Source organism: Ammospiza nelsoni, chromosome 6 (assembly GCF_027579445.1).
Source record: "Ammospiza nelsoni isolate bAmmNel1 chromosome 6, bAmmNel1.pri, whole genome shotgun sequence".
Taxonomy (NCBI): domain Eukaryota; kingdom Metazoa; phylum Chordata; class Aves; order Passeriformes; family Passerellidae; genus Ammospiza; species Ammospiza nelsoni.
Genome location: NC_080638.1, coordinates 49,254,304 through 49,279,607, shown reverse-complemented (window position 1 = coordinate 49,279,607; position 25,304 = coordinate 49,254,304). Strand labels below are relative to the sequence as shown.

The 25,304-nt window shown below is 38.2% G+C and overlaps 1 protein-coding gene across 2 annotated transcripts in view; it reads right to left on the bottom strand.

Moving 5' to 3' along the window:
• The window catches only part of UNC79 (unc-79 homolog, NALCN channel complex subunit), a 108,760-nt gene that overhangs the window by 30,152 nt on the left and 53,304 nt on the right, over positions 1-25,304 (bottom strand). For both annotated transcript variants that reach the window (XM_059474170.1, XM_059474171.1), the window contains 11 exons: positions 23,459-23,641; positions 22,550-22,712; positions 19,540-19,689; positions 17,007-18,221; positions 15,215-15,322; positions 10,845-10,961; positions 8,757-8,840; positions 7,010-7,112; positions 5,131-5,271; positions 1,116-1,154; positions 52-164 (listed from right to left, as the gene is read on the bottom strand). In XM_059474170.1, the coding sequence (XP_059330153.1) occupies positions 52-164; positions 1,116-1,154; positions 5,131-5,271; positions 7,010-7,112; positions 8,757-8,840; positions 10,845-10,961; positions 15,215-15,322; positions 17,007-18,221; positions 19,540-19,689; positions 22,550-22,712; positions 23,459-23,641 (2,416 nt within the window). The remainder of the gene's footprint in view (positions 1-51; positions 165-1,115; positions 1,155-5,130; positions 5,272-7,009; positions 7,113-8,756; positions 8,841-10,844; positions 10,962-15,214; positions 15,323-17,006; positions 18,222-19,539; positions 19,690-22,549; positions 22,713-23,458; positions 23,642-25,304) is intronic.

Sequence of the window (25,304 nt, the reverse complement as noted above, 5' to 3'; positions counted from 1 at the left end):
TCATACAGAGGGAACTGAGGGTCAGAAATGCACTCAGGTATTGCACATTACCTTTAATAATGCTCTGGAAGAGCTGAGGGAAGATGCCATTGGGAGCCAGCTGATGGAACACACAACGGAGGAACTGCTTGGCCACACCTGCAGCATTTCCAGGGATCATCATGCTGAAAATGAGGGAAAAGAAAAGAAGACAAAATTGCATTGCAGATTAAACACTTGTCATTGCTGACTACATGGAGGAAATAAAGATGATGCTATTATTTTTAAATATGGAATTGTTCAGTTACGAGTGAGACACTCAAAAACAGAAGTGTCCTGATCCTGAAAGAAAGTACAGCATATTGATTTCAAGACTTGAGCTCAACTATGAATAGATTAAAAAATTACATACACATACTTAAAGTAGTTGTCTCAATAAATACCTGTATTTTTCGTGATTCCCCACATAGTTTTATTTGTGAGTTATCTGAATTTGAAATATAATCCTGCTCTCACCTTGTGTATTTCAGTGACACATAATAAGGTTTCTGGCTTTTCATGAAACACATGAAAAACAGGTAAACAAAAACATTATAATATTCATTTGCCTCTTGCAGTTTCCTTCAAAAGATGAAGTACTCCCTAATCATTCATAAATGAATGGTTTAATTTAAAAGCCTAAGTATTATCTATTTACTCATAAATTGCACATCTTAACATGCTTTACAGCTTCACAAAATGAATTTATCCTATTCAGCATCTGATTTACATAATGAGGCATCACTACCACGGATTCTCCATGGCCAAGGAGGATTCACTTGATTGAATTTATGGAGATAGTTATCAAGATAAATACTGAACACAGAACCAGTTAGAAAAAGCTGCACTGAAATTGTGAAGATCAAACAGCATCTGAATCTGATTTTTTCCAGCTTTAACACATATGAATATGGGCTCCTGTTTATCTCCAGAAAATACAGGATATTTCAAATAAGTATAAAGGGCATTTTTTTCCTTTTACTCACAAATATTAAATAACATTTTTAAAAGTTAAATTTTGTTGATTTTAGGGTCAGGGAAGATGATGCTTTAGATTGATTGTTTCACTTTTGTCAAGGTATCCTTTGCTACCATACCTTTCTGCTTGATTAGAAAAACTGGTACTTGATGCCAACCTGGAATAAAAATAAAAAAGAAATTGAAACTCATTTGCTTTTTTTGTGTGTGTGTTTTATTTTTAAGTATGATAATAAAGCGCCATTTTAAATAAATAGCACACATGAATTTTAGAGAACATTTAAAATGTTAACATAAAGATCTGAAGAGCACATAAATTCAGAAAAATCATATTTGCATGACATAAACTCTATTCAGTCTTGCAGTCTCACTAATGCTCAATTGCTCTAAAGACAAATCTTGCCTCCCTCTAGTAGCACAAGGATAATGAAGTAATGTTTTTGCCCTACAGCATATCATGGATAAAAATTTTTTTTAGAGAGAAAAAAAGCTTGCCAGAAGCTGCCTACTGACTGAATAGTTTCTGATTAATGCAGCAACACAGACTAAGCAAAAAGTCTTTGCTTGGCCCTCTAAATTGAGGCTTCCAGTTTCAGATATTGGCACATAAATAACTAGCCTAATTTCAAAACTACTAATTACCTACAAGCTCTTCCAAAGTCAGATGAGAACTATTGTATTCTCAAAAAATCAGGTCATTTATTTTAGGAACTAAATATAGACTTTAAAGGCAAATATGGGCAGTGAAAATCCTGAACGCAATCTTAAAGTAAAATCATGCACTTCAATATGCAGGACATGTAAATGAATAGAATCAGGGCTTACAATATCAAAGCAAAACACCTTTAATACCAAAAGTCACTAAAAGGCTGTACACTGTAAAGCCAATATAAAGATGGACACTAGAAGCATCACTTATACATAAAACAAAATTCTTATTTTATTCTGCTGCAAATCAATATTTTAGATGGTATAAGTTGATAAGTCTACGGGAAAAGTTCATAGAGCTACACTATTTTATATCTAAACTTCAATGGGATTTTTTTGATTAATGATCCTTTTATCCTGGACTTAGCTGTTGCTCATCCTTGGTCACCCCCTGTTCTGAAGACAGTTTCCTCTCCAATCAACTAATAAAAGGACCCTAAGGCAGCTCAGTCAAATGCAACAGCATGAACCAAAATTATGGTGATTTTCATGAGTTATGCATGACAAGCTGGGGACACAACATACTTCCAACAATGCAATAATCTCAAACTTGATGGTGCAGAGGACTAAAGATTTTATTATCTTCCGTTGTTCTAGCATAAATCAGAAAAACACATTAGAGTTCCTGACTTCAGTATTCTTAAGAGCAATCCACACTAAAATACAACATATTATTTCTGTTGTGCAAAGCTAATTCTGGGTGAGAAAGGTCTGAAGCTACCATCAAGCAATCATGGCTTTTATTCTGGAATGATTGCAGCATCAGCTGACATTAAGGCACACGAGGATTTCTGCAGAATGCAATGAGACCAATCACATGCCCAATGGACATGACACCTATTTTCCAAAATCTACTGAAGTACAGAAACACAACAATGTAAAATCTTTCTTCTAAAAGAAATCAAAGTCTAATGTTTTTCTCTCCTTTTGAATGTGATAGTGCAAGCATGGGGTTTGTGACAAACAAAACAGTAGGTTTCCAACTTTGGAAAAACTTCACCTGACATGAACTAGAGTAAACACTTGGGAACATCTGAAACTTCCCAAAATGTACGGTCTGTATATATTTATCATTACTACTCTAAATATTTTATTGCACAAATGCCATGAACTCTCATCATTGCCCCCACTTTTCAGACCACAAAGCAGAACAGGAAATGGATGTGTTCAAATCTGTACACGTTAGGAACAGAAGTTAAGCTTTTCACAGTTCCTCACTAACTCAAGCCCAAATTTAACCTTCAAACACAGCTTTAATGTTTGGAAAGTTAAATCTCACTAAAAATCAGTTAAATAAGAATAACCAAGTCAAAAATCTTGATTAAGGAACCAGATCATAAATTTAAATGCATGTCAAAGTCTTAGAAACACTTCAACCTTTAATTGTCAGTAACCTGAACCCAGAAATTTTTTCCCTTCAGAAAATCCCAACAGATGCCTATCTATGCCTGTGGGTACCCAAATAACTTTTGAAAATCTTTCTGTGTATTGTTTAGGTCCTGAAACACCTGGCACTTCCTAACTCCTTATTTCCCCTTCTAGGCATGAAAGTAGTAGCTCTATTAGTAAGAATAAAAGTGCAAAAAGTCTAATTCATTTTCCCTTCTGCTGTTGGATGGGTACTTGGAGCTATATATATATATATATATATATATATATATATATATATGGCACCACTCGATGAAAGACAGAGCAAGGTACATATATGAAGCACCTGAATGCCTCTCTGCTTATATTCACTACTTATTTGGCGTATTTTCAAAGTAATTCCTTTGTGGGGAGTCTATTATTGTATTTAGAATTTTTCAGAAATTCCAACCAGCAGGAACAAGACAGGACATTTACCAGGAATACCTCATGTTGCACTGTCATCTTGTGTTCTAAAACAATCAGCTGTCTCACTCTAAAGATGTAGCATTTCCCCCTCAAAACACAGAAAAAGGTAGCCCACTTATCCCTCATCCCTTGATAATTCATCTTCCAAATTATTTCCTCTCTGTGGCTGCAATACTGTTGTATTTACAAGAATCACACAGAATGGGCAGCATCCATCTAGGTCAGAAACTCTGCCTCCATCAGAGTTAATTAGCAGAGACAGCAGGGAACTGCAGCCTTGCAGTTAATGGAAATAGAGGACTTGAAGAGCTGCTGTGTTTAAATGGAATTGGGAGGTAGAGCAGAAGCAGGGCTGTGGAGATCCATGCCCTTGCAGAAGCCACAGTCAAGCAGTTTGAACATCAGCCTCCAAAAAGAACGTGGAGGAGAAGAGCTGTGCAATGTTTCTGCACGTCCAGTGCTGCTCAGAAATTCATTCTGGAACACCCCATCACATCCATCCCACCTCTGAGGCAAGAAGTTGGGGAAGTGGCTGAGACAGCAACCACACAAAATTCAGTGGTAACAGTTAATTATCCCATGCACACTGGGTAAAAGTAACAAGAGAAAAATAATGGCAGCAAATGTTCAAGATTTTCTCAGAGGCCATTTCACACAGCAGCTGGTTTGGAAGCCCAATGCAAATTTTCACCTAGCATACAAAATATGGTTGAAAAGCCTGAGGAGTGTCAGGTATACTAATGAATGATCATACTTAGGAGTCAACACTCCTCCAGGAGCAAAGTTCAGAAAAGCTGACCACATTCCTGCATAACCTCTAAAGTAGGAGCCACATAAAAGTGAAAAAGTGTGTCAAAGCAGCAACAAGGGGGGAGCCAAGAGAATGCAATTTTTGTAAGACACACAGAAGCTGTTAATGAGCATTACACTGGAAACACAGGGACAAGGTACTCTAGTTGTTAACAAAGACTTCAAGAGAGCAGAAGAAAATAAGGTAAGGGAGATTTTTAGAAAAGAGAAGGCTTCTTTCAAAAAGATAAAGTCCTGTCTCAAATTCTCAAATGACAGCAGACAAGAGCATAAATTCTGACAAATGGGGTATAAAAAAACCTAGGAGGCAGGACAAAAAAAAAAAACACCCAACCATTTTAAGGAGCAGCAAGCAGGAAGAATAAAAACTAACAGTAGAATTTCCTTTTCTTTCAAGCTTAAGAAGCACACCAATTGCTGCACCAGTCACTGTTCAGGTAACAAACATAGTAAATAAATAAGGGTACTGTAGAAAATCTGAATTTATTCTTTACATCACTGCTTACAGTGGGACAAGCTGAGGAGATTCCTGAGCTGAATTTCCCTTTGGAAGGTAAAAGGGAAGAATATCAAAGGAGCTGCCAAAAATTGAACTGACAGTGGAAGAAGTTACATAAGAAATTTATAAAATGATGAGTAACAAAGGCACAAGACGGAACCAGATGTTATTCACTTAAGAGTTTTAAAATATACACCTTTGTATACTGAAGTTTATGTAAACACAATTCCAGGCACAAAATCCTTTCAATCTCGTTGGAGAGAGGAAAGTCCTGAATTTACCTTCCTACAGACTGCATGATGTCCAACAGCAGAGGAGCAGCCAGGTCTGGACTGAGGTGAATGAAGGTTGACAGCACAACTATGGCCAGGCCGAGTGTTTCCTCATCATATTCTTCAAGAACAGCCCCACAGTCATGGCACCTGCAAGGAAATTTTCAATCCCGATGTTAACAAATTTCAAACAAAGCATTACTATACATAGATCTGTGTATAATTATGTCTTTTAAAAGTATTATTACTTAGTACATTCTATTCCACATTTATTTAGAAAGACAATGTAATTGTGATCTTTCTATAATTAGTGACAGTCCATAGATTTCAAGGATTAATAAAACTTCTCACTAGCTACAGTGCCTCTTTCTTTAGTGACAAATGAAAGAGGGCCACAGGGCAGGCCCTGTTTTGGGTCCTTCATTGGTAATTGTAGTCCAGCTCCCTCCTCTATGTGACTGTATCAGTTTGCACTGTCCAAGAGGAGTCTGCAGCAGTCTGGCCCTCCACAATGTGAGCACAGCCAATTTGTGCAGCTTGGGCTAAGGCCCAGGCACCATGGACACAAACAATGACACTCACAGATGATGTTAAAGAGATGGAACAATTTCACACTGCCCTTCCTGTCAGTCATGAATTATGAATAAGAAATTTTACAATTAGAAAACAATGATCTGATTGGTTCCCACAGCAGTTACAGCTATTAAGAAATAAATGAAAAGACCTCTCAGGGGCACAGAACCTTAGATGTCAGAAAAGCCTCCTTTCCCAGGGCAGATTTGCTGCTGAGTCACTTATCCTTCCTGAAATGCTCAAAGACAACTGATGAAGGTCTGAAAAGGCTCCAAAATGTCTAATTATAAAGGGGATGTCAGATCTGGGAGAGATGAGACAGGCTTTCACAAACTATGAAAAAGGCAAACCAATGTGGGAAATCGGCTTATCTCAGCCCAGTAAGGAGGCTGCCTTAATTTGATCAATCAGTTGCTAACGACTCCAAGTGATTGTGAGATTTTATCTTAATGGAATTGAACAGGCAATTTTCTTACCTTTTTTACTGAACATAAAGAAAATATGGCAACAAAGTCATAGAAGTCAAGCCCAGCTGGTCTGTATGTTAATAGGTAGTGCCTGAGCTTTGGTGAAATGGCCAAGGCAAGTGCCACAGACCAGACTAACTTTGGGATGCTTCACTTTGTTTCACAATAAGGTCCACTAGCAGTCACAGACTACACAATGGCCCTGTCTTTCTCCAGTGATCACCCTTGCATGTCTGTCTGTCCACTGGACTGAGCACACACAGGAGCTTGGGGTTTCTCTTCCCAAGTTTTGAACAAATCAATGCATGGCTCCCTGCTGACTGCTTTACTTCTCTATTAAATGAGTACATTTCTGTTTAACATTCCCTTTACAGGCATTTTAACCAAACAATAGAGGTTTGCAAAACCTTTGAGGATCACTGAGTATCAGCATTAAAAAAGCTATGTGGAATACACATGATGACACATCAACTGCTACTGATTTCAACAGAAATCCAAAGGAATTTTTAAATGGAACTTCTTTTCTTTTCCTCTCAGAAAAAAAGAGGTTTCTGATAGATCACAAGGAACCCTTGATTTAAAGTAAGATGGAAAGTGCTTCCCCTGACCTCTGTGGACACACAATAGCCTGAGTCATCATTTCACCTGTGCAGAACCATCCAGATCCTACTGAATTGAAAACGTATCTTGCTAGCAGCGTTTAGAAAATGTTTACCTTGGGGTAAAAAAAAAAAAAACTTAGCATAGAGATAAATGGATTCTGTATTTGCATCAAGTATATCTACACTTTACTTGACACATTTGAAGTTCAGCTAGTTCTTTGAAAGGAGAGAAAATAACCCACTTACTTGTCAGTCATCAGAATGGGCTGGTCATCAGCAAATTCTTCTGGTGCAGGTACAAACATACTGACTATACTGGGTGCTGACAGCAAACTAGATTTTGTAGCACCTTTAGGCAATTAGGAAAAGAATTAAATAAAGAAAATAATCATTAAACAGAAATCCAAAATGCTTGATGAGCAGACTTTTACAGAATAGCCATAATGGCTTTACTATGCCTAGAAATAAGAAATAAATTGTGTCTATAAAAAGACATATAAGCACATTCCTTGCTTCTGCCAGATTATTCCAATTACCTAGAACTATCAATTAAAAATAGATAAATCCTTGGGGGGAAAAGATAACATAATCAAAAATTCCAGGAAACTTGATGCAATTTTATCTACTAGGTAGGGAAGATGATTCTACAGTGCTACAAGACTGGACATCAGAAGTTTTGCAGTATTCTCCCAAACATGTTGGGAATTAACTTCCCATAGTTCTCAGTTACATGAAGAAGGAATTAAGTTCACTTATCTCTACACCAGGTCATCAATCTATTCATACTATCCTAACAGAGCCACAGGAGATAAACCAGGAAAGGACAGAGAAAAGAAAGAATTCATAAGGAATTGAGAACATTGGAGGGTTGATCATTAGAAATGCTTTCCATTGGAAAATCTTCAAAAGTATCTTTATCCTTCAAAGCTGAGTTTTTCAGCTGCAAACACAGCTACTGTGATCATGCCAACATGTGGGGCTCACTTTGCCTTTAGCATTTTTTGTGCACCTAATTTCTGATAGATGCTTATTTCATTAGGAAAAGTCATGTATTATGGGAGATCCAAACTCTTTGACTTCTCCAAGCTCTGCTTTCCTGAATTACAGTTTAAGTAATCCATTGCCAAATTTCTTTCTGGTTGCTTCAATCTGTAGATTCAGATTTAATGTCAACATTAACCTTCTCTGGTAATATTTAACTATGGAAACATGAGGAAGCTTCTCTATGTAAGATTTAGATGGAATTTATTATGCCAAAACCCTGATTACTGCAGGAAAAGCAAATTTAACAACAGCTCTCAGGCAAAATAAGCTAAGAAGCTCCCACAATTTCTGAACTCAACATAAGTGGAGTGAAATGAGAATAAGGCAGCTTTTAAATAACCATTTTATGAAGCATGAAGGAAACATTTCTTTCACATCCATAGTTCAGAACTTTATAATTGCTCCCTAAGGTTTTATTGGATATAAGCAGATACTTCAGGAAGACTAGAATACTCCAGTAATGTAGAACAACATCCAGAATGCAGGGGAGAGGTATAGATTTTGTATCCAGGTTTTTTCCCCTCTCAGATGGATAAAGATCTGTCTGTCATGACTTTCAAAGTTTCACTATCATATTCTCTAGATGTAAGTTCCACTGCAGCACACAAATGCTAAAAGCAGTCATAATGCATGTTACCATGTTCGAATAAGACTTAACTACTCAAAAATGTTCTCTCTTGTGCAGTGAACAGCAGGAAAAAAACATGATTTAGGCAAAGAAAGTAGGTCACTGCCCCACTGCAGAGCTCTAAGAGAGTCCGGGTGTATTTCAGCTGTGAGGGAGAAGAGTTTATACAGAAATGAGATTCAGCCACTCTATACTTTCTGCAGGACAGCTGAGGGTTTTAACAGCTGAATAGAACACAAAATTCAGCACCATTTTGTATTTACCATTAAATCTTACTGTCAGTCTTAGCAGAGGACCAGGTCAAACAGACACTGAACTAACCTCTGATTCTCAGTGGTGGTCCCTCCAAATCTGGGTTTAGGCAAACAGGGACATTGCACAGCCTCTTTCCATGCTGTATCTGCTCTGTGAATAAAGAAAGAACTTCAGTCTCCAGAACCACAAATCCAGCACCTGTCACCAGTCAACTGCACCACAAGTCTTAAACAGTTAAAACAAGAGAAAGACAAATACAACTATACAACTATAGAAAAAAAGAAAGAAAGGGGAAAAAAAAGGAAATAGTTAATTTTTTAAGCATAGAAAGGAAGGGGCAAGAAAGAAAAAAAGAAGTCCATACAGGAAAAAGGACACAGACAACTTAATAAAAAAGGCATTTTACACAAGAGTCAATTAACAGGAAAGGAAGTGCTAGCCATAAAGATTCTACAAGATATGGAATATATGAGCCACAAAAAGAGGAAGAAACAAGTGCTCAGAAATAGCAATACACTAGAAGAGGTATTTTGTATTGACTGAAGCCAGGCACAAAACAATTTTTTTACAGACAGCAAGCTTGGGAAAAGAGTGATTTGAAATAAGAATGGAAGAGACACATGACACCTACCCAAGGTATTAAAAAATAAATTAATAAAGCATGCGTGGACCAAACACACATATTTATGTGGGATGAGACTACTTCCTAGTTGGTATGCATGACTATAACGAGTCTTAAAATTGTGGGGTGGCATTGAAATGACAGTCACACTGAGCATTTGTCCAAAAAAAAAAAAATCCAAAAAGGCCTTTCCAAATAAAAAGTTTACTTTGAAGCTAGTGGTTGAACAAGAGACTGAGAGATGCAAAGCTTTCCAGAAAAGAACATTTCATTTCGCCTCTCTATGCTTGAAGGCCTTTAGCTGAATTGAAGTCATAGATGTTGCAAAAAAAGCTACCAGATTTGGAACTAGATTACCAAGAAGAAAGCTACCAGATTTGGAACAGGATTAACTAGACAGAGATTCTAAACAGTTTTGAGTATTTGACCTGTTCATTCTGAATACAAGTACTCCTTGCAGAACAAAGGCAGTAACTTTTAAATCTCTAAAACCCTGCCTGATCCAGCTCTGTCTCTTCAATAAATAAACTTACCTGCTTTTAGAACAAAACCTCCATTGTTACCACTGGCAAATTCTGACCTTTATGACTTAAGGGTCTCATGCTGAGCATGCTACTCAGCAGACTGGAATAGAAAGGATAATCCTGAACTATGCCCCATATCTTTAGCCACTCTTCAGCTACACAGCTTAGTTTGATGGAACTTGATGCTGAAGACTAAATCTACCAAAAAATTTCAACTCAGCTGTCCAGGGCTGATGGTAACACATTCATTCAGCATGATAAGTTCCATACATTATTTGAAGCATTCCTTTCTCTAGATGCATCTTCCATCTGCTGATAAATTCCTGAGAAGTAGAATTTTTTTATGTCACTAACATCAAAATGGGCACTAAAATATCTAGCATTTTTGACAAACCAAAAGGAATTTATTGTTTAGTGACATCTGCTATGAATTTGGTACAACCAAAAGTGTTATACAGAAGAAAACAAAAAACAAATGAAATGAGTAGTGAATAAATTACATGCTTAATTTAGTTTTCATTGCTTTGCATTCATCTTAAAAGGAGAAAAAGCAGTGAGTAAACAGAAACTTCAGGTGTTCAGCATGAGTTGGTGAAAACTTCTTTAAAGAGAAACAAAACTGGCTGGTAGAAGGCACAACTCTGTGGTGTAACAACACCATTGTAAACAGACATACAAATAAATGATTCCATGCACCAGGGATGAAATCCTATACCTAATGAATTCAACTGTGATTATTCCATTTCTTCCAATGAGACCAGGAAATAATCTGAGTAATATGCACAATTAAAGGGACAACACTGTACCTCCCAAACATGTAACTATTCCGACACTTACTAGGTGATAATCTTGTACTGTCTATAAAGAGTCACTTTAGACTTGATCCTGATCACTTATTTGCAATGGTAGAATAGAAATACTCCCATTTTCTTTTTTTTTTTTTTAAGTGGATTGTTACACAGTAATTGGTTCAGGAAATAGAAATAAAGAACAATAAATGCAGCTCACCAGTATCCCAAGTGCTGATATTGTGGGGAGCACTAGACTGGTGTTCCAGCTGCCTCTTCATTAGCTGGTTCATTGTCAGAGCTCCCAAAGAGCCTCTTTTCATTTGTCTGAACTGAGCTGCAAGTCAGAAATGCAAAAGGATTTCAGGAGCTCAGACAACATTTAGAACTACACTCATTTCCTGATCTTACAAGCCAGCATGATATAAATTCTGAAATGGCAATGAGGGCTGGCTCTAAGGATCTTGCTCAATTCAATATGCACCTCTCATACAGCTACACAGGGTACAATTGTGGCCCCAATGCCATCAGTCAGAAGAGACTTGGGTTCACTGTGTCAATTGTCAGTGCCTTTTTGCCTCCAAGTATTATGAAAGCTAATCAAAAGATTTGGCATCTAGGAAGAGGTAAGATCCTACCCCAAAACTCCCATGCTGGGCGGCAATAAATGTACACTCGAGCCTCACTCACATGCATCCTACCAAGGAAGGAAACTCAGTCTCCTCCCAGCACAGCATGAGGACTGCTGTGTCCATGCTGACCCTAGGAAAGCAAATCACTGACACTGTGTACCACAGCATCCTTCATGGGAGGCACGAGCTGAACTTGCCTCCTACACCCCACCCCTCAGGCAGAGCACCTGCACGTTCTGCTGATGGGTGAAGCCAGCAGCCTTTGAAGATGAGACCTTTCTCTAACTTCACTGCCATTTATCTTATAGAGAGCCATCAAGCAACAAATATTCAATTTTTATTCATCCAACAATTTACTTCATTAAAAAGATTGATTTATGAGATATGTGTCACTCAGAGTAAAACCATAAGGGAGACTGAAGACATTTGGTTCATATCAATGTGGTGCTTAGGAACATGACTTAGTGATGGACTGGTAGTGTTAGGTTGGACTCACGGATCTTAAAGCTCATTTCCAACTTAAATGATTCCATCTATTTCCTCTAATTACATTGAAGAAGAAAGAGAACATACACAACTTCTGACTTTCTCACTTTTTTCTCCATTCATTAAAAAAATCAAATTGAACAAGCATAAAACATTCACTTGGACAATTGAGCCTGAGCAGTATACTTCCACAACTGAAACTAAAATCCTTGCTCACTGTATGAAGACAGAGTTTTAAGGCCCTGCTTGAACAAGTCCTGTGAAACTGCTGACACAAGTATCCAGGAAAGCTTTTAAAATGTTTCCCTGAGAATAGCTTTAAGTTTTTCCTCAACAGGCCCTTAGAGCAAGACCAACAAACTAAAATCTTCTCTTAATGATCATTTTCATCTGTTGAACTACATTCAAGATCATTAAAAAGACCAATAACTATGAGGTAGTTCCATTATAAAATTCTGAACAGTAGCCATCTAAGCTGTGAAATTAGACACAGAATTTCACATAATTAACTGCGACAAAGAAGTACAGATAAGGGATAAACTGCAACTTTCAGAAAGTCAAGAAGGATTGAGTGCCTTCTCCTAAACTTGCTCTACTCATTTTCTATCAAAGAGTTTAGAATTCAGAGTAAGCAAAGTATTCCCTCAAAAACAAAACAAAACAAACACAGGCCTTGAGTAACAACAACCAAAACGAATACTTCAGTTAAAATCTGCACTGAAATTATTTTATTAGATGAAATATTTATGTTTTTACTCATTACATCCTTTCCAGTTATATCCTTCTGAAGTGCATTTAAACTCCATTTTTTGGCCCAAGTACAGCATTTCTGCAAAGCTGCCCTGGTATAACTGAACCTGTAGAATTGAACCAGGCCAAGAGACCATACCATGCTTCAATTTTGAAAGTTATTTTGCAGCTGCCTTTCACACAAATTAAGAGTAAAATAGAATTTCCATCATTTCTAGGACAATGATTTTAAATAGATGCTTTATCACTTTATCAAGCATAAAATTTCCTGATAAAAGAATAGCAAATAATGCTAGAACTGACAAGACTGCTTGGAGTGCAGATGACTGTCAAAATAGAGAAAATTATCTCTTTGAATTTTCTCTAGCAGCTTTTTGTGATTGCAATTAAAATTTTTTCATGAATATATCACATAATCAGGCTATTGTTGAGCAGGTTTGGATTTCCAGGATTACTTACCTGATTTCTCAGTGACAGCAATGACTTCAAATAATGATAAGGAAAAAACAAACAAACAAACAAACAAACAAAAAAAAACCCACCAAAATCCAAACCACCAGAGAGCTACCACAAAAAAAAAAAAATAAAACCCAAAACGCGTCACAGTTGCCAGCCTTTGAACAGTGCTGGATGCAGCATGATTGCTGTGGACCAGCATGTGACTCTGCATGCCTGTGACTGACTAGTGGCAAAGGGAACTGATCTGGTTTCAGCTGGGGTAGAGTTGGTAGAGCTGTGGCTGGTACAGGGCTGTGTTTTGGATTTGTGCTGAAGACAGGGTTGATAATGAAGAGATGTTTCTGTTATTGCTCAGCAGGGTTTACACAAAGACAAGGCCTTTTCTGCTTTCCACGCTGCCACTCTGGGGGTGCATGGAAGGCTAGGAGGAGACACAGCCAGGACAAGTGACCCAAACTGACCAAAGGGACATTCCAGACCTTATGGCATCATGTTCAGTATATAAAGTGGGTGAAAGAAGGAAGAAGGGGGGACACATTTGTAATGACAGATTTTATCTTCGTAAGTCACCATTACTTGTCATGGGGCTCTACTCTTGTGGAGATGGCTGTACACCTGCTTGCCCATCGGAGGCAGTGAAAAAATTCCTTTTTTTGCTCTGTTTGCATGAACAGGTTTTGCTTTCCCTATTGAAGTGTCTTTATCACATCCCATGAGTTTTCCAGGTTTTACTCTTCCCATTCTCTCCCCTGTCCTGCTGGTGGGAGCGAGAGCAAGCAGCTGCCTGGGGCTTGGATGCTGGCTGGGGTTAGACCATGACAGGGGGGAAGGTTTTCTCTATCAGGTTCTCTGCAAGAAACCTAACAAGCACATTAAAAGATGAGTAACCTTCATACAGTGGTTTGCAACATTTTTCATTTGTTATCTACTGATCTGGTCAGTCCTGTAGAATTCTCTACTAAAAGAGAGAAGTCCAAAGGCAAAATCTTCCCATTGCAATGATGTATGCTTTGTGTGGCCAGGTTATATTACCTGTTTGTGTTACAGAAGTGCCTTGTGCTCACAGGCCTGATCAGGGCCTACTATGCAAAGCACTGTAAGGATACATAGTAGAAGATTAAAATCATTTCAGCCTAAATGCACAACAGACACAATGGAAGAATTCATATCCCTTCTTGCAGTTGGACACTAAGGCAAGTTTCCAGAAAGAGGAAAGAAATATTTACATAGGAATGCAGGTTCAACATCATATAGGTCAGGAATCACTAGCACTGGGCTAAAAGCAAGAGAAATAGGTCTTAACTGGACCCTCTTCAGCTGCTTTAGTAAGTGACATCTGTATCATTAGGTGGCCAACAAATGTACTCTATGAGATGCACATGACCTGAGATGCTTGTGGGAAAACTGGGGAGGTACACAACTAGCATGTCTAAAATAACATTCTTCCTTTAATAAGCCAGAAATCCCTTCCAATCAAAACAGCAGACGATGAATTTCCAAAACTAAAATTTAATATTGCTATAGCAATCTGAAATTGAAGTTCAGCAGGACAATTGAGCTGACCTAGCAGTTCATTGGTATAAGAGAAAGTACTTTTCCCTCCCTTTTTTACTAGCCACAGTTCTGCCCCGCTGGCCTTCAGATGGGTCACCTAGATGGACACACCACTCTGAATTTTGTTCAGGTACCTCCACCTTAACATCTTATCTTCATGTGCTCTGTTAAGCCATCTGTGATGTCTACTGCAAACAACAGAGTTCACTTTCAATTGAAATGCTTATGGGAATCCCAGACAAAGAGTTATCACATTTCAGCAAGCAGCTGAGGAAGTGGCATTCAAGGCATTTTACAAAAATTGCAAGACATTTTTTTTCCTAAGGTACAGCAAAAAAATGTACCAAAGGCCATAGTAACAGCCCTGAGGACCCTCACCTTCCGTTTCTGTGCACTGACAGTTGACAATGCTTTCTCACAGGGCAAAAGAAACATTCAGCTTTAGTGAATTGCTGCTTTTAGCTGCTACCTACTTTAATTCAAGAAAACCACATTTGTCAAACTTGCCATGTCCCAAGAGAAAATCTTTAGCTACTACCTGTTAAAATGCTGCTGATCACCAGAGATTTAACACTTCTAATGATATCCAAAACAGCTGTACTTCAAAGAATCAAAGGAACTCAGAGGAAGGAATTTACCTTACATGCTGTGCATCTCTTGCACAATACAGTAACTTTGATTTTAATCCTCAAACCAGAGGTAAACTTACTTGATATGGAAGAGTGACTACTTGTCTCTGGAACACCTGCTTCAAGGGTTGGTGCAGATGATGACTCTCTTGGCATTTCCAGCGTTGAAAGTCCTTTGGCAGCAGGATCTGCATGTGAAAATTGTGCTTAAACTCTCAGCATTTAAAATCAACAAAGTTTTTAATCTCCCTTCTCCCTAGATGCCCTTTTCGCATCATTTCAGTCATCCATTCACCATCTGGCATTCCCAGCAGTTTTAAAGCGATTCAGTGTGTCTGTCATAAGAATTTTTATAGGGGAACAGGGATCTATTTCTGAAAATCACTTTTTAAAGGAGACTTCTGCCTATGGTCTTTAGAGCTCACGACTAATAAATGCACATAGAGTTTGATATTGATCCCACTCAAGTGATTATTGGAACCACCAACATAGAAATAAGAGAGAGACCACTGAGACAAAGCCAGTTTAAGTGACAGCTTAGTATCTTTTAAAAGCCTTAACTCCAACATGCCTACAGTTTTCATTCAAGAGGCTGTTGATCTGAAGATTCACAGTTTAAAATTCTGCATTAAAAAGGTTCCACGTGGTGTTTCAGAACTGGAACAGCCCTTCCAAGCAGTTTCAAGGATAACAGTGTTCATTACTGCATGAAAACTGGCCCTTTTTAATGGTCAAAAAAAAGCACTGAGTCTAATTGCACAATTCTTTCAAGGCCACACTTCTCTACATGAAAGGCTCAAAAGCACTCAGCTCTCTTTAATTTTTATAAAGCTCCAGTAGTTCTTCAGCTTATTAGAACCATAAATGGGACAACAGGGCTGAAACATAAAGGGAACAGTGTAACTATGATTACTCGGAACAATTTCACCTCGTAAAAGTGGAATATCCTAAGAAAAATTTATACTGTGATTCCCTCTGAAGCACTTAAGAAAAAAGTGAGGTCAGGAATGCATAAATATTCCCCCTCACTTCAACAGCCACAAGGAACTGAGGCCTCAAGGATCCTGTCCTTTTTCATTAATATGTTAAAAAACATGGTAAAATTCTAGTAACTGAAAAATCCTAGGGAAAAAAATAGCCAAGAAATTTAAAAGGGAGCAGCATACTATTTTTCAAACTGTTTGATAGATCCACTTGGAATCTGAGGAAAAGCTAAAGCTCACTTCCTCTCCACTGGAAAAAACTTAGTAACAGAACTTTGCATTGAAATCACCTGAAAAAAACACTTAGGGTATGTAGAGGATTGTCCATGTTTGAATTATAAACCTTTAACAAACACAGACCAAGAAAACTTTGTAGATACCCAGTACAAAGAAGGCTTCAAACAGATTTTAGTGCATAAAAATAAAATATATGTGTATGTCTATGTCTAATGCTCAGCCTTACACTTTGTGATCCATTCTGCTTTCCACCGCCTTATGCTGGCAAAAGAAATAAGGGCCAAAAATCACTACACCAAAAGAGAATCAGTGTAGCATGGACTAGATTAGGAGGGTAAAAGGCATGCAAGCATGACCATTTTTCTGACTCCTAGCATAAAGGGGACAAGGAGTTTCATTCCCTTACTTGGATATCAGAATGAGTATTTTTGTCACAGAACTCCACTTCCTTTTCAAATGGGTCCTTTAAACATCCCTCACACCTGAATGATTAGCACATTCTTTGTGAGAAACATACACCTGAAAGCTCTCAGCTAGCACATCAGATGCTATAAATACCCACATCTCACTGTAAATATACACATCCTTATACGGGTTGGTTACTAAAACCTTCACACAAAAATAAGCCTTTTGACTGGGTGAGTGAGCTCACCTGCCTCCTTCTGCTCTCCCAGCTTGTCAAGGATGTTAAAGGAAATGTCCAGGTATTCTCTCTGAATAGCACTCACAGCAATTTTCCTCTGCTTCCTCTGGCGAGGAACAATCTGAATCTTAAATTCTGACTCCTCAGTCTCCCCTTCTTGTTTCTGCTCTGTGTTTTGTTCAGTGTCAGATTCTGTATTGGTATCAAGTTTATCACTTTCTGTTTGCTTTTCAGAATCTTCAGGGACTTTAATAAGGACTGTCTTTACATTTGGGCTTGGAATTGTTCCACTAGGTTTAATTTCCTCCACACTGAGCTCAGAGTTATCATCAAGGGACATTTCTGGAAGGGCAGATGATTTCTGCAGCAGGTCCCTTTTCTGTTTCAGAGTTAGTGAGTTTCCAGAGGACACGTCCTGAAATTCTTCTGTCTTAACTAACTCTGAAGAGTCCTTCTGATCTTTGGTAGAAATAGAAATGACCTCCTCTATTCCTGCTGAAGTACTGTTGCTTGTATCCTTAGAACTAAAGTCTTTGGAGCAATCTTCAATGCTGAACTGCACCAGCGGAGTTGTGCTGAGGCTGAGTGCAGACACGTTGATAGGAGTTGAAGGAGATGAAATAGCGGTTTTGCCAGAGACCTCATCATTCATCGGGTTTGTTGCTTCTTCTTCTTCATCACTCTCCACTATTCTAAGGGGAGGAAGTGGTTCAAAGACTAAAGAGTCACTGTCCGAAGTGGAGAGCACTGAATGCTTTTCAGGACCCGATGTTGAATCAGAGGACAAATCTATCAGATCTAAATCTTCCTTGGGATCAGCAATTTTAACTGGGGAGTCCACTTTCACTTCATAGGTCTCCATGCAATTTAGCCTAACCTCTGGTATGACAGGTCTTTTGGTTTCCTGGAAGCTCTCTGTATGAGGAAGGCTCTCCTGTGTGTCTATATTTTCGGCTTTAGTGGAGGAGTTCTGCCGAGAGCGTCCATAGTCGCTGTGCCTGTGTGTGGCAGGGACAGGAGGCTTGTCTAGCTCACAGCGGTCTATGCAGGACTTCCTGCGGTGTTCGTCTAGCGAGAACAGCAGGGAGTCTGCGTTCCCTATATCAAGAGATTTTTGTTTTAGAGAGCGCAGTTTTTTTTTCTGAATGCTTTCTTCTCTCACACAGCGTAGAATACTGTCTTGTAAGGCCCCCGTCTCTCTATATTCAGCCAGCTCTATTTCACCTGATCAAAACAGAAAAAGCTAATACTACCTCAGTTGGAGACTTTTGGCAGATACTTTCATCTTTGTATCACAATTCAACATGACTGACATTTTAAATACAAACCCAGTATTAGTTAAAATTGCCCACATTTTGTTTTAACCTCAGAACTAAAGTACATGGATTTTTACAACAAATAATAACAAAAACATGCTATTTAGATAGTAGAGTTTACCTAAATGCTGTCCAAAGTCTATTCATCCTGGACACAGGTACATGAAGATAGACTGTTTAACCTTGTGCATTGAAAGGAGATGTCATAGACTTGTAATTTCCACAGATACTTGGGATGGCTGCATGTAGTACACCTATTATTTACTGCAGCAGAACAGTAAAATGGATGCCTCTGATTCAAGAAGCAAGGGTAGTATTGGCAGTGAGGATATTGCAGCATAAGCCTGAGATCAGAGAATTGTTCCCTGGTGATCCTAGAACCATCAGTTATCAAGCACCCAGTCCTCCCTCCTCATGCTGGGGAGGAGGGCAGTGAGCACAGCTGCACCTGCTGGCACTGCCACTGCACTGGCACTTTGCTATGTGAACACACTCATTGAGAACATTTTCAAAGATTACCACCATTGCTGTTATTATGAATCATATATTTCCACATAAAATATGATATGCCTAATCATTACTATCCCCATATTTTAAAATACTCCACATGCAAATCACCATGCAGAAAAAAAACAGTGATAGAAGTTTAAGTGTTCACTCTAGTCAGAATCACTTCCCCTCCCTCTGCAAACACCTAAATGAAAAAAAAAAAAAAAAAACAGGCAGGTGGGTGGTAGTGAAAATTGCTTGAACTTTTTTTTCTATTGATTCCAGACACCAAAATTTGAAATAAAATTTTAAAAATTTGATTTTGAAAACCCCATTTTTGCCAATGGAAAACCATAACACTTGCAGCAGCAAAACCAAATTTGCTTACCATAGAGTCCCACCTTATTAACAAAATCAATTTCTCTGAAAAAATTATTTAAGTAAAAAGTCTTCAGCCCAATGGTTGAAGCAAATTCAAAAAAATCCTCTTAACTGTTTTTTTATTTCAGAAGAGTAATGTTTCGAAAAACAACTGCTGATTTTAGGTATTTTTACTCTGGAGTGCCTATTTTGATATTCCTGAAAGATAACTCACTCAGGGAAATGAGTGTTCTTCAGAGTAGTTATATTAAAATTAAGCAGTGCAACAAACTCTACAAAGATAGTTGGTATAGCTTGAAACTAAGAGTAGGAAATTTTATTTCTGCATGAGTTTATACCAACAAAACAATTCATACTTCTCTGAGCATTCATCTCAACTGGTTGATATTTGACCATTTTGCTGCCACCAATTCTTTTCAGTCTTGCAAAGAAAGTTTGAGACTCTTTATTGCAAGGTCCAGTTGGAGTATCATGAATATCAGATTCATCAAAAACACTGTCTTCCTCTGCTGAGAAAGAAAAAACATTATTACTCTTAAGAGAGGGCAATTTCTTGAACAAAAAGCTGTGTATATAACAAAACCTCAGCTAGTGTCAATTAAACCTGAATTGAAAAATGAAGTTTGCTAGAAAATTTGTATCCCTGGTTTAATTTGTCATTCTTATTACATCCTGAGTTAAGGTCTGAGAGAAATGAAAAATGGGTTACAGTGCAGCAAAAGTATAACAAAGCTTTTACCATTCTAAGGTGATCTTCTCTACTAATAGTACATTTAATACCTATAATAATACAAGATTCTTTAGTTAGAAGAAATACACTAGATTGGGACTCTGACTTGAGTAAACAACTTCTGTATTGCTCAGTCAGAAATGGTAAATTGAAGAAGATGGGAATTAGTGAAAGAACTACAAGGTAAGGAATGAACCAGCAAAATAAGAAAGTGAAAAAGGAAGAAATGAATAATCTTGGGAAGCTGATAATGGTAACACTAATAGAATAAGACCTAAGAGCATGAATTATGAAATTACTGATCTAAGTAATAATAGTAAAATATTAAGCACTGATTTGAGACCAGCCAGATGAAAATGGCAAAGGAAAAGAAAGATCCAAATCTATTTCTCTATCTAAAAAATGCCATATTGTCCATATGAAACAGCTATTAAAAACAAAACAGAAATTTAAAAAAATTTAAAAATCTATCATGTGGAATCATTCTGTAATTCTACATCCAGTGATTCATCTCCAAGGAAATAAGAAACACTACTGGGACAATAGAAAAAAAACAGAGCATTCAAAAGAAAAACAAAGTTGGCCTTGTTTATTGTAGCAAGCAAATATGGAGAGGAAATGCATTTGGTGTCTGGGAGTGAAGGGGCAATAAGTCACAGAGCTAGAATGGACAAAAACTGAAGACTTAAATGAGACATAAATATTTTCAGTTCTGAAATTGCTGGAAAGGTGCTAGTACATATGAAGCTATGAAACTGCCACCTAAAGGCATCAGGGACAAGATACCTAATTGAAATGATGAATCCAGAAAAATCAATCAAGGTTGATAGTAATAATTTCTACAGTAATTGGCTTTAATAAGTTAGAAGATCACTTTTAATGTCATGTCCTATGTGTAACTTCTTCTTCCCCTTACCAACAAAAGCTTTTTGTCACAAGATTTAGCATCAGTTTCACAGCAGTCTGTACACTTGATCTCCACAATGAAGTTTGGCAGAAAAATTAGGAGAAAAGTTTAATACTGGTGAAATCCATCTTCAGCATATGAATTCTGGCTTCCTACAACAAAATCCTCATCTGTTCACTATCTGAACACCACCTCTGATGATGACAGTAACACACCCACCCACACACACACACACTACCTGACCAGTGGTTAAACAAGTCTCTTTAGAAAAGGTGGGAAAGGCTTCAACTATCCAAGTCCCTGGGGAATTGTATTTGCTGCTTTTTGTAGGTCAAAGAAAACTTTTCTACACCCTCCTTTTTCTGCAGTCCTTACACAAAGGAGGAGAACAAGCCTTGTTGTTAAGTCAGTATTTACAGAGTAAAATTTGCCCATTTATGGTCCTTTACCTCTGTGCAGCCCAAAGCCCTTCACAACAGCTTTGGAAAGCAAGTAAATATTATTCTCCTTACTGTAAACATAAGGAAACAAAGCTGAAGTGAGACACAAGGCCACCCAGGGAACCAGTATGGGACAAGCTGGGTATTTGGGCACCTTAATTTGTCTTTAAAATATCTCAGAATCAATCCAGAAAGTTAATGCTCTTTATAAATGCATTAGTAAGTCATTATGAATTAAGTCATTAACTTGTCTCAAATAAAGACAAATTCATAGTAAGGCCACAATTGTGTTTTAGCCCTCCACTAGCAATACAAAATGTCCAACTGAGTGAGGTTATGCAATATGTAGTTTAGATCCACATTAAGATTGCTTTAATTTGCTAGAGCAGAGTAGTAGGGTGTTCAGGTAAACAAAATGTTGTGCTCTTGTTTTTGTTGTACATCTTTTCACAAGCAACAAGCAGCAAAATAAGAAAAGATACTGACATGAAAACAAGAGAGTTTCTTGGATTTTTCTTCAGAAGAGTTTTCTGCATACTACAAACACTATTTGAGAAGGAAGATGTGAACAGCATATAAGCAGCTAAAAGGCAAAATAGCTGAAAGAAGGCTACAGAATGTCAAAAGAGCATGTTAATCACTAACACTTATTGTGTAACAAACATCACAAACCTAAGGAATTACACTCAGTGACACCGTGGCATTTGAAGCCCCAATCTTGCACCAGTTCATATCATCACAGTACCTCTGCTACACCTCGTAAGCACATACAGAGCTCACCATCAGACACAAACTATTGAACCCTTCTTTTGCCTTTAGACATCCACCTACACATTTGCATTAACCTTGTCAACTTCAGCTCCTTTAAAGAGAAAAGCAAACTATAGACTCAGTTCACAATCTTTTCAGTATCGATATTTGCTACTATTTCATGTCATTACAAAGTTAAATCAGAATGTGGTGTCACACTGGTTGCACACCTTGTGTGATGTAGGATCAGCTAGCACTGCCTTAGGAAAGGCCAAGAACTATCCAGGCATGGTGACTGAACCATTATGTGTAAGATTCACTCCCCTGGGAGATGTGAGACCACTGTGTTATGCTCAGCCTACAGAGCAGCTGAGAGCTCCTTTTACCACACATGGCTATCCTGATCAGGTAAGTCCCACTTCAGACTCAATTACAAATATTATCTTCTAAAGTTCAGACCATATTTACCATTCTACAACATCTGCAAGACTTAGTGAATTGAATCAATGGCTCTCATACAAACCAGAGTGTTAAAGTACCTTTCTCCTTTTCACTGTATCGGCTTATGTTACTGTTGTCACTATACAAAGGACCAGCAGTTGCATGGGGCTTGCAGCTGTGATACTGAGCGTTGAGGGTATTGACAGTGATGTGGATTAGGTGAAGTACAATCTTGCTGATTTCACAGTCTCTGTAGGGGTACTGTTCAGCAAAAGAGAAAAACTTCAGCTTAAAAACTAACTTTTCTCCTTGGATAAACATTTAGGCAGTAAAACAGAAAAATTACAATAATATTGTCAGCTGGATGTCCTTTGCCTTCCCTTCACTATTCATTTCCAAATATATCATGAGAAGCAGGACTCTTGTCAGCTTTGTACACAGAATTATTTTAATAAAATATTAAAAGTCCATATTAGTAACATTTAGTGTCTGCACTTCCTTGTGCACCCTATAGACCTGCTAGAAATTTGTTAAGCATATCAAAAGTATTCACAGCTCCATTTCAGTGCATAAATGCATTACATTCTAACAGCATTTAACAGCATTAACTGAAGAATACAAACTGCTAAACTGGCACATTCCTCCATTTAAAGTCACTACTCAGTTGCTTTTTTTTAAACTAATTCAAAGTTACTCAAAATACTCCTTACTGGAACTCCATACATCATTTTCCCATTTTAATATCAGTATTTTCCTTTCTCCAGTAAAGTTTCCTCTCTCAAGTAAACACTTGAAAGACAATAAAGACTGAAGAAGCACAGAGGAAGTCAGAAGCACAGACTAAATCCCAACTATTTCAGACACTGAAATTAAATGCAGTCAGTGCATCAAATAAAATTGTCCTTTACAGTTCCATACACTTGCCATACATTTAGGTGTTCCCTGTAACAAATTTATAATTGAAGTGTAATTTTTTCTGTGGACAGTATCTTGTTAAGACCACTCACCTTGTAGAGAATAACAAGCAAAGCCTTTAACCACATCTGCCGAATGTGAGGCTTGAGGGACCAGAGGGAGCAGCGAGGAGGCTGCTGAAAGTAATGCCTTAGCTGAGGACAAGAGCAATATTTCAACACCTGCACCACCAAGGGAAGAAGGTGTTTTCCCAGGTTGATGTTATAGTCCATCACCTGAAAAGAACACAGGAGTTACCTCACCAAAATCAAATCCACCAATGTTAAAAAATAAAATAATCAATACAGTTGAGGTATTAGGTAAGCGAAAGGAAATTAATGGTTTTAAGAAAATCTCACTACCATTTAAAAGCTTTCTGCTAGCTTGCCACCTTCTCATTTTAGCCAGACAAGCAGAATGAAACAAAGCAAATGTGTTCTGAAAGCCTTTCATCCAACACAGTTTAAATTTTAAGATACACTGGCAAGTTCAGAAAATATATTATGCTGAAATAGCCTTGTATTATGGCACAAGTTGATCATGCTTCAATACACAAAACCATTTCATGTATATGCCATGTTCAACAGGATGTACCTATGAGTTTTGGGGGTTGAGTAGTTTGGTTATTTGGGTGTTTTGTATTAACATTTTAACATTGTACCAGTATTTTTCTTTATTTTTCTCAGAAGGCTTGCAACATTAGGCATTAGGTCTTTTTAAGCCCCAGGTTCTGGAATCAGGTAATCACATTAGGTTCCCACTCTCCACTGAAGCTAAGAGTGTCCACTATGTTATGCAGGAAGTTTATGCACACAAATCCTAAAGGATCTAAGACTAAAGCAAATGAAAATTATCTTGCTCTAAATAAAATACTCATCAATCTTAAGTAGTGGTGTTGCTGCAGACAGGTTGCTGTGATTACTGTTGGTCACATGCCTTGCCTCCATCACGACCTTTGAGGAGCATCATGCTATTTGGGGCCAGTGGTTTGAATCCTAGGAGTGATTCACAAGTGCAGTGAAGCCATATATTCACACCACCCTGGCACAACTGTGTTTCACTTGAAACTGCAATGCCATTTTTTATCATCTTCCTATCAGTCTTCCAATATGAGCTGTTTTCAAAATCAGACATGCTGAAATCAGCAGTTAAACTAGATCACAACAAGGCTCCACAAAGCCCTTGTGTCTGATGCTGCCCTATGCTGGTTGACACCCAGGAAAGTGCAGCAACAGGCCAAGGCAATTTCAGCACAACTCCCAAGATCTAATCAGCAGCTCTCTACATCTAAACAGACAGTCTATGCTTCTTTTGTTTTGTTTTGTTTTTAATAGAACAAGCAGAAGAGACTAATTTACAAACACCAAACTTGCGGTTTCAAGCTCTCTCCTGAACAAGCCAACTAGAAGTTTTTCCCTGTAAAATTCTCCAGTTTGACATGCAGCTGTCTCAAATACTTGTGCAGAGCTGAATAGATGAATCCCGTGTCTATCCATGTAGGGTGAGCCAGTCGAATATATGATTTATAATCATCAAATTCGATGAAATACCCCATAATGCCGCGTTCGCCCAGGGAGCGAGAGTTACACAGCACGGGTAGGACAAGCTCGTCCATAGAAAGGAGACAGAGCGCAGCCTAACGGAGCATATCCCGTAAAGCAAAAACGCCTGCCGCTGAGCAGAGCCATTTTCCAAGCTGCCGTGGGAAAATAAGGAATGAAGGAATAAAGGAATGAAGGAATAAAAAAGGAAGAAAGGAATAAGAAAGGAATAAAGGCCGCGGGAGAGGCGGAGCGGAGCCCGCGCCGGGACAACGCGCTGCGCAACAGCGCCACCGCGCGGGCAAACAGCGCCCCTGCAGAGCAACCCGGGCTGTCGGAGCCCAGAACACTCGGAGCT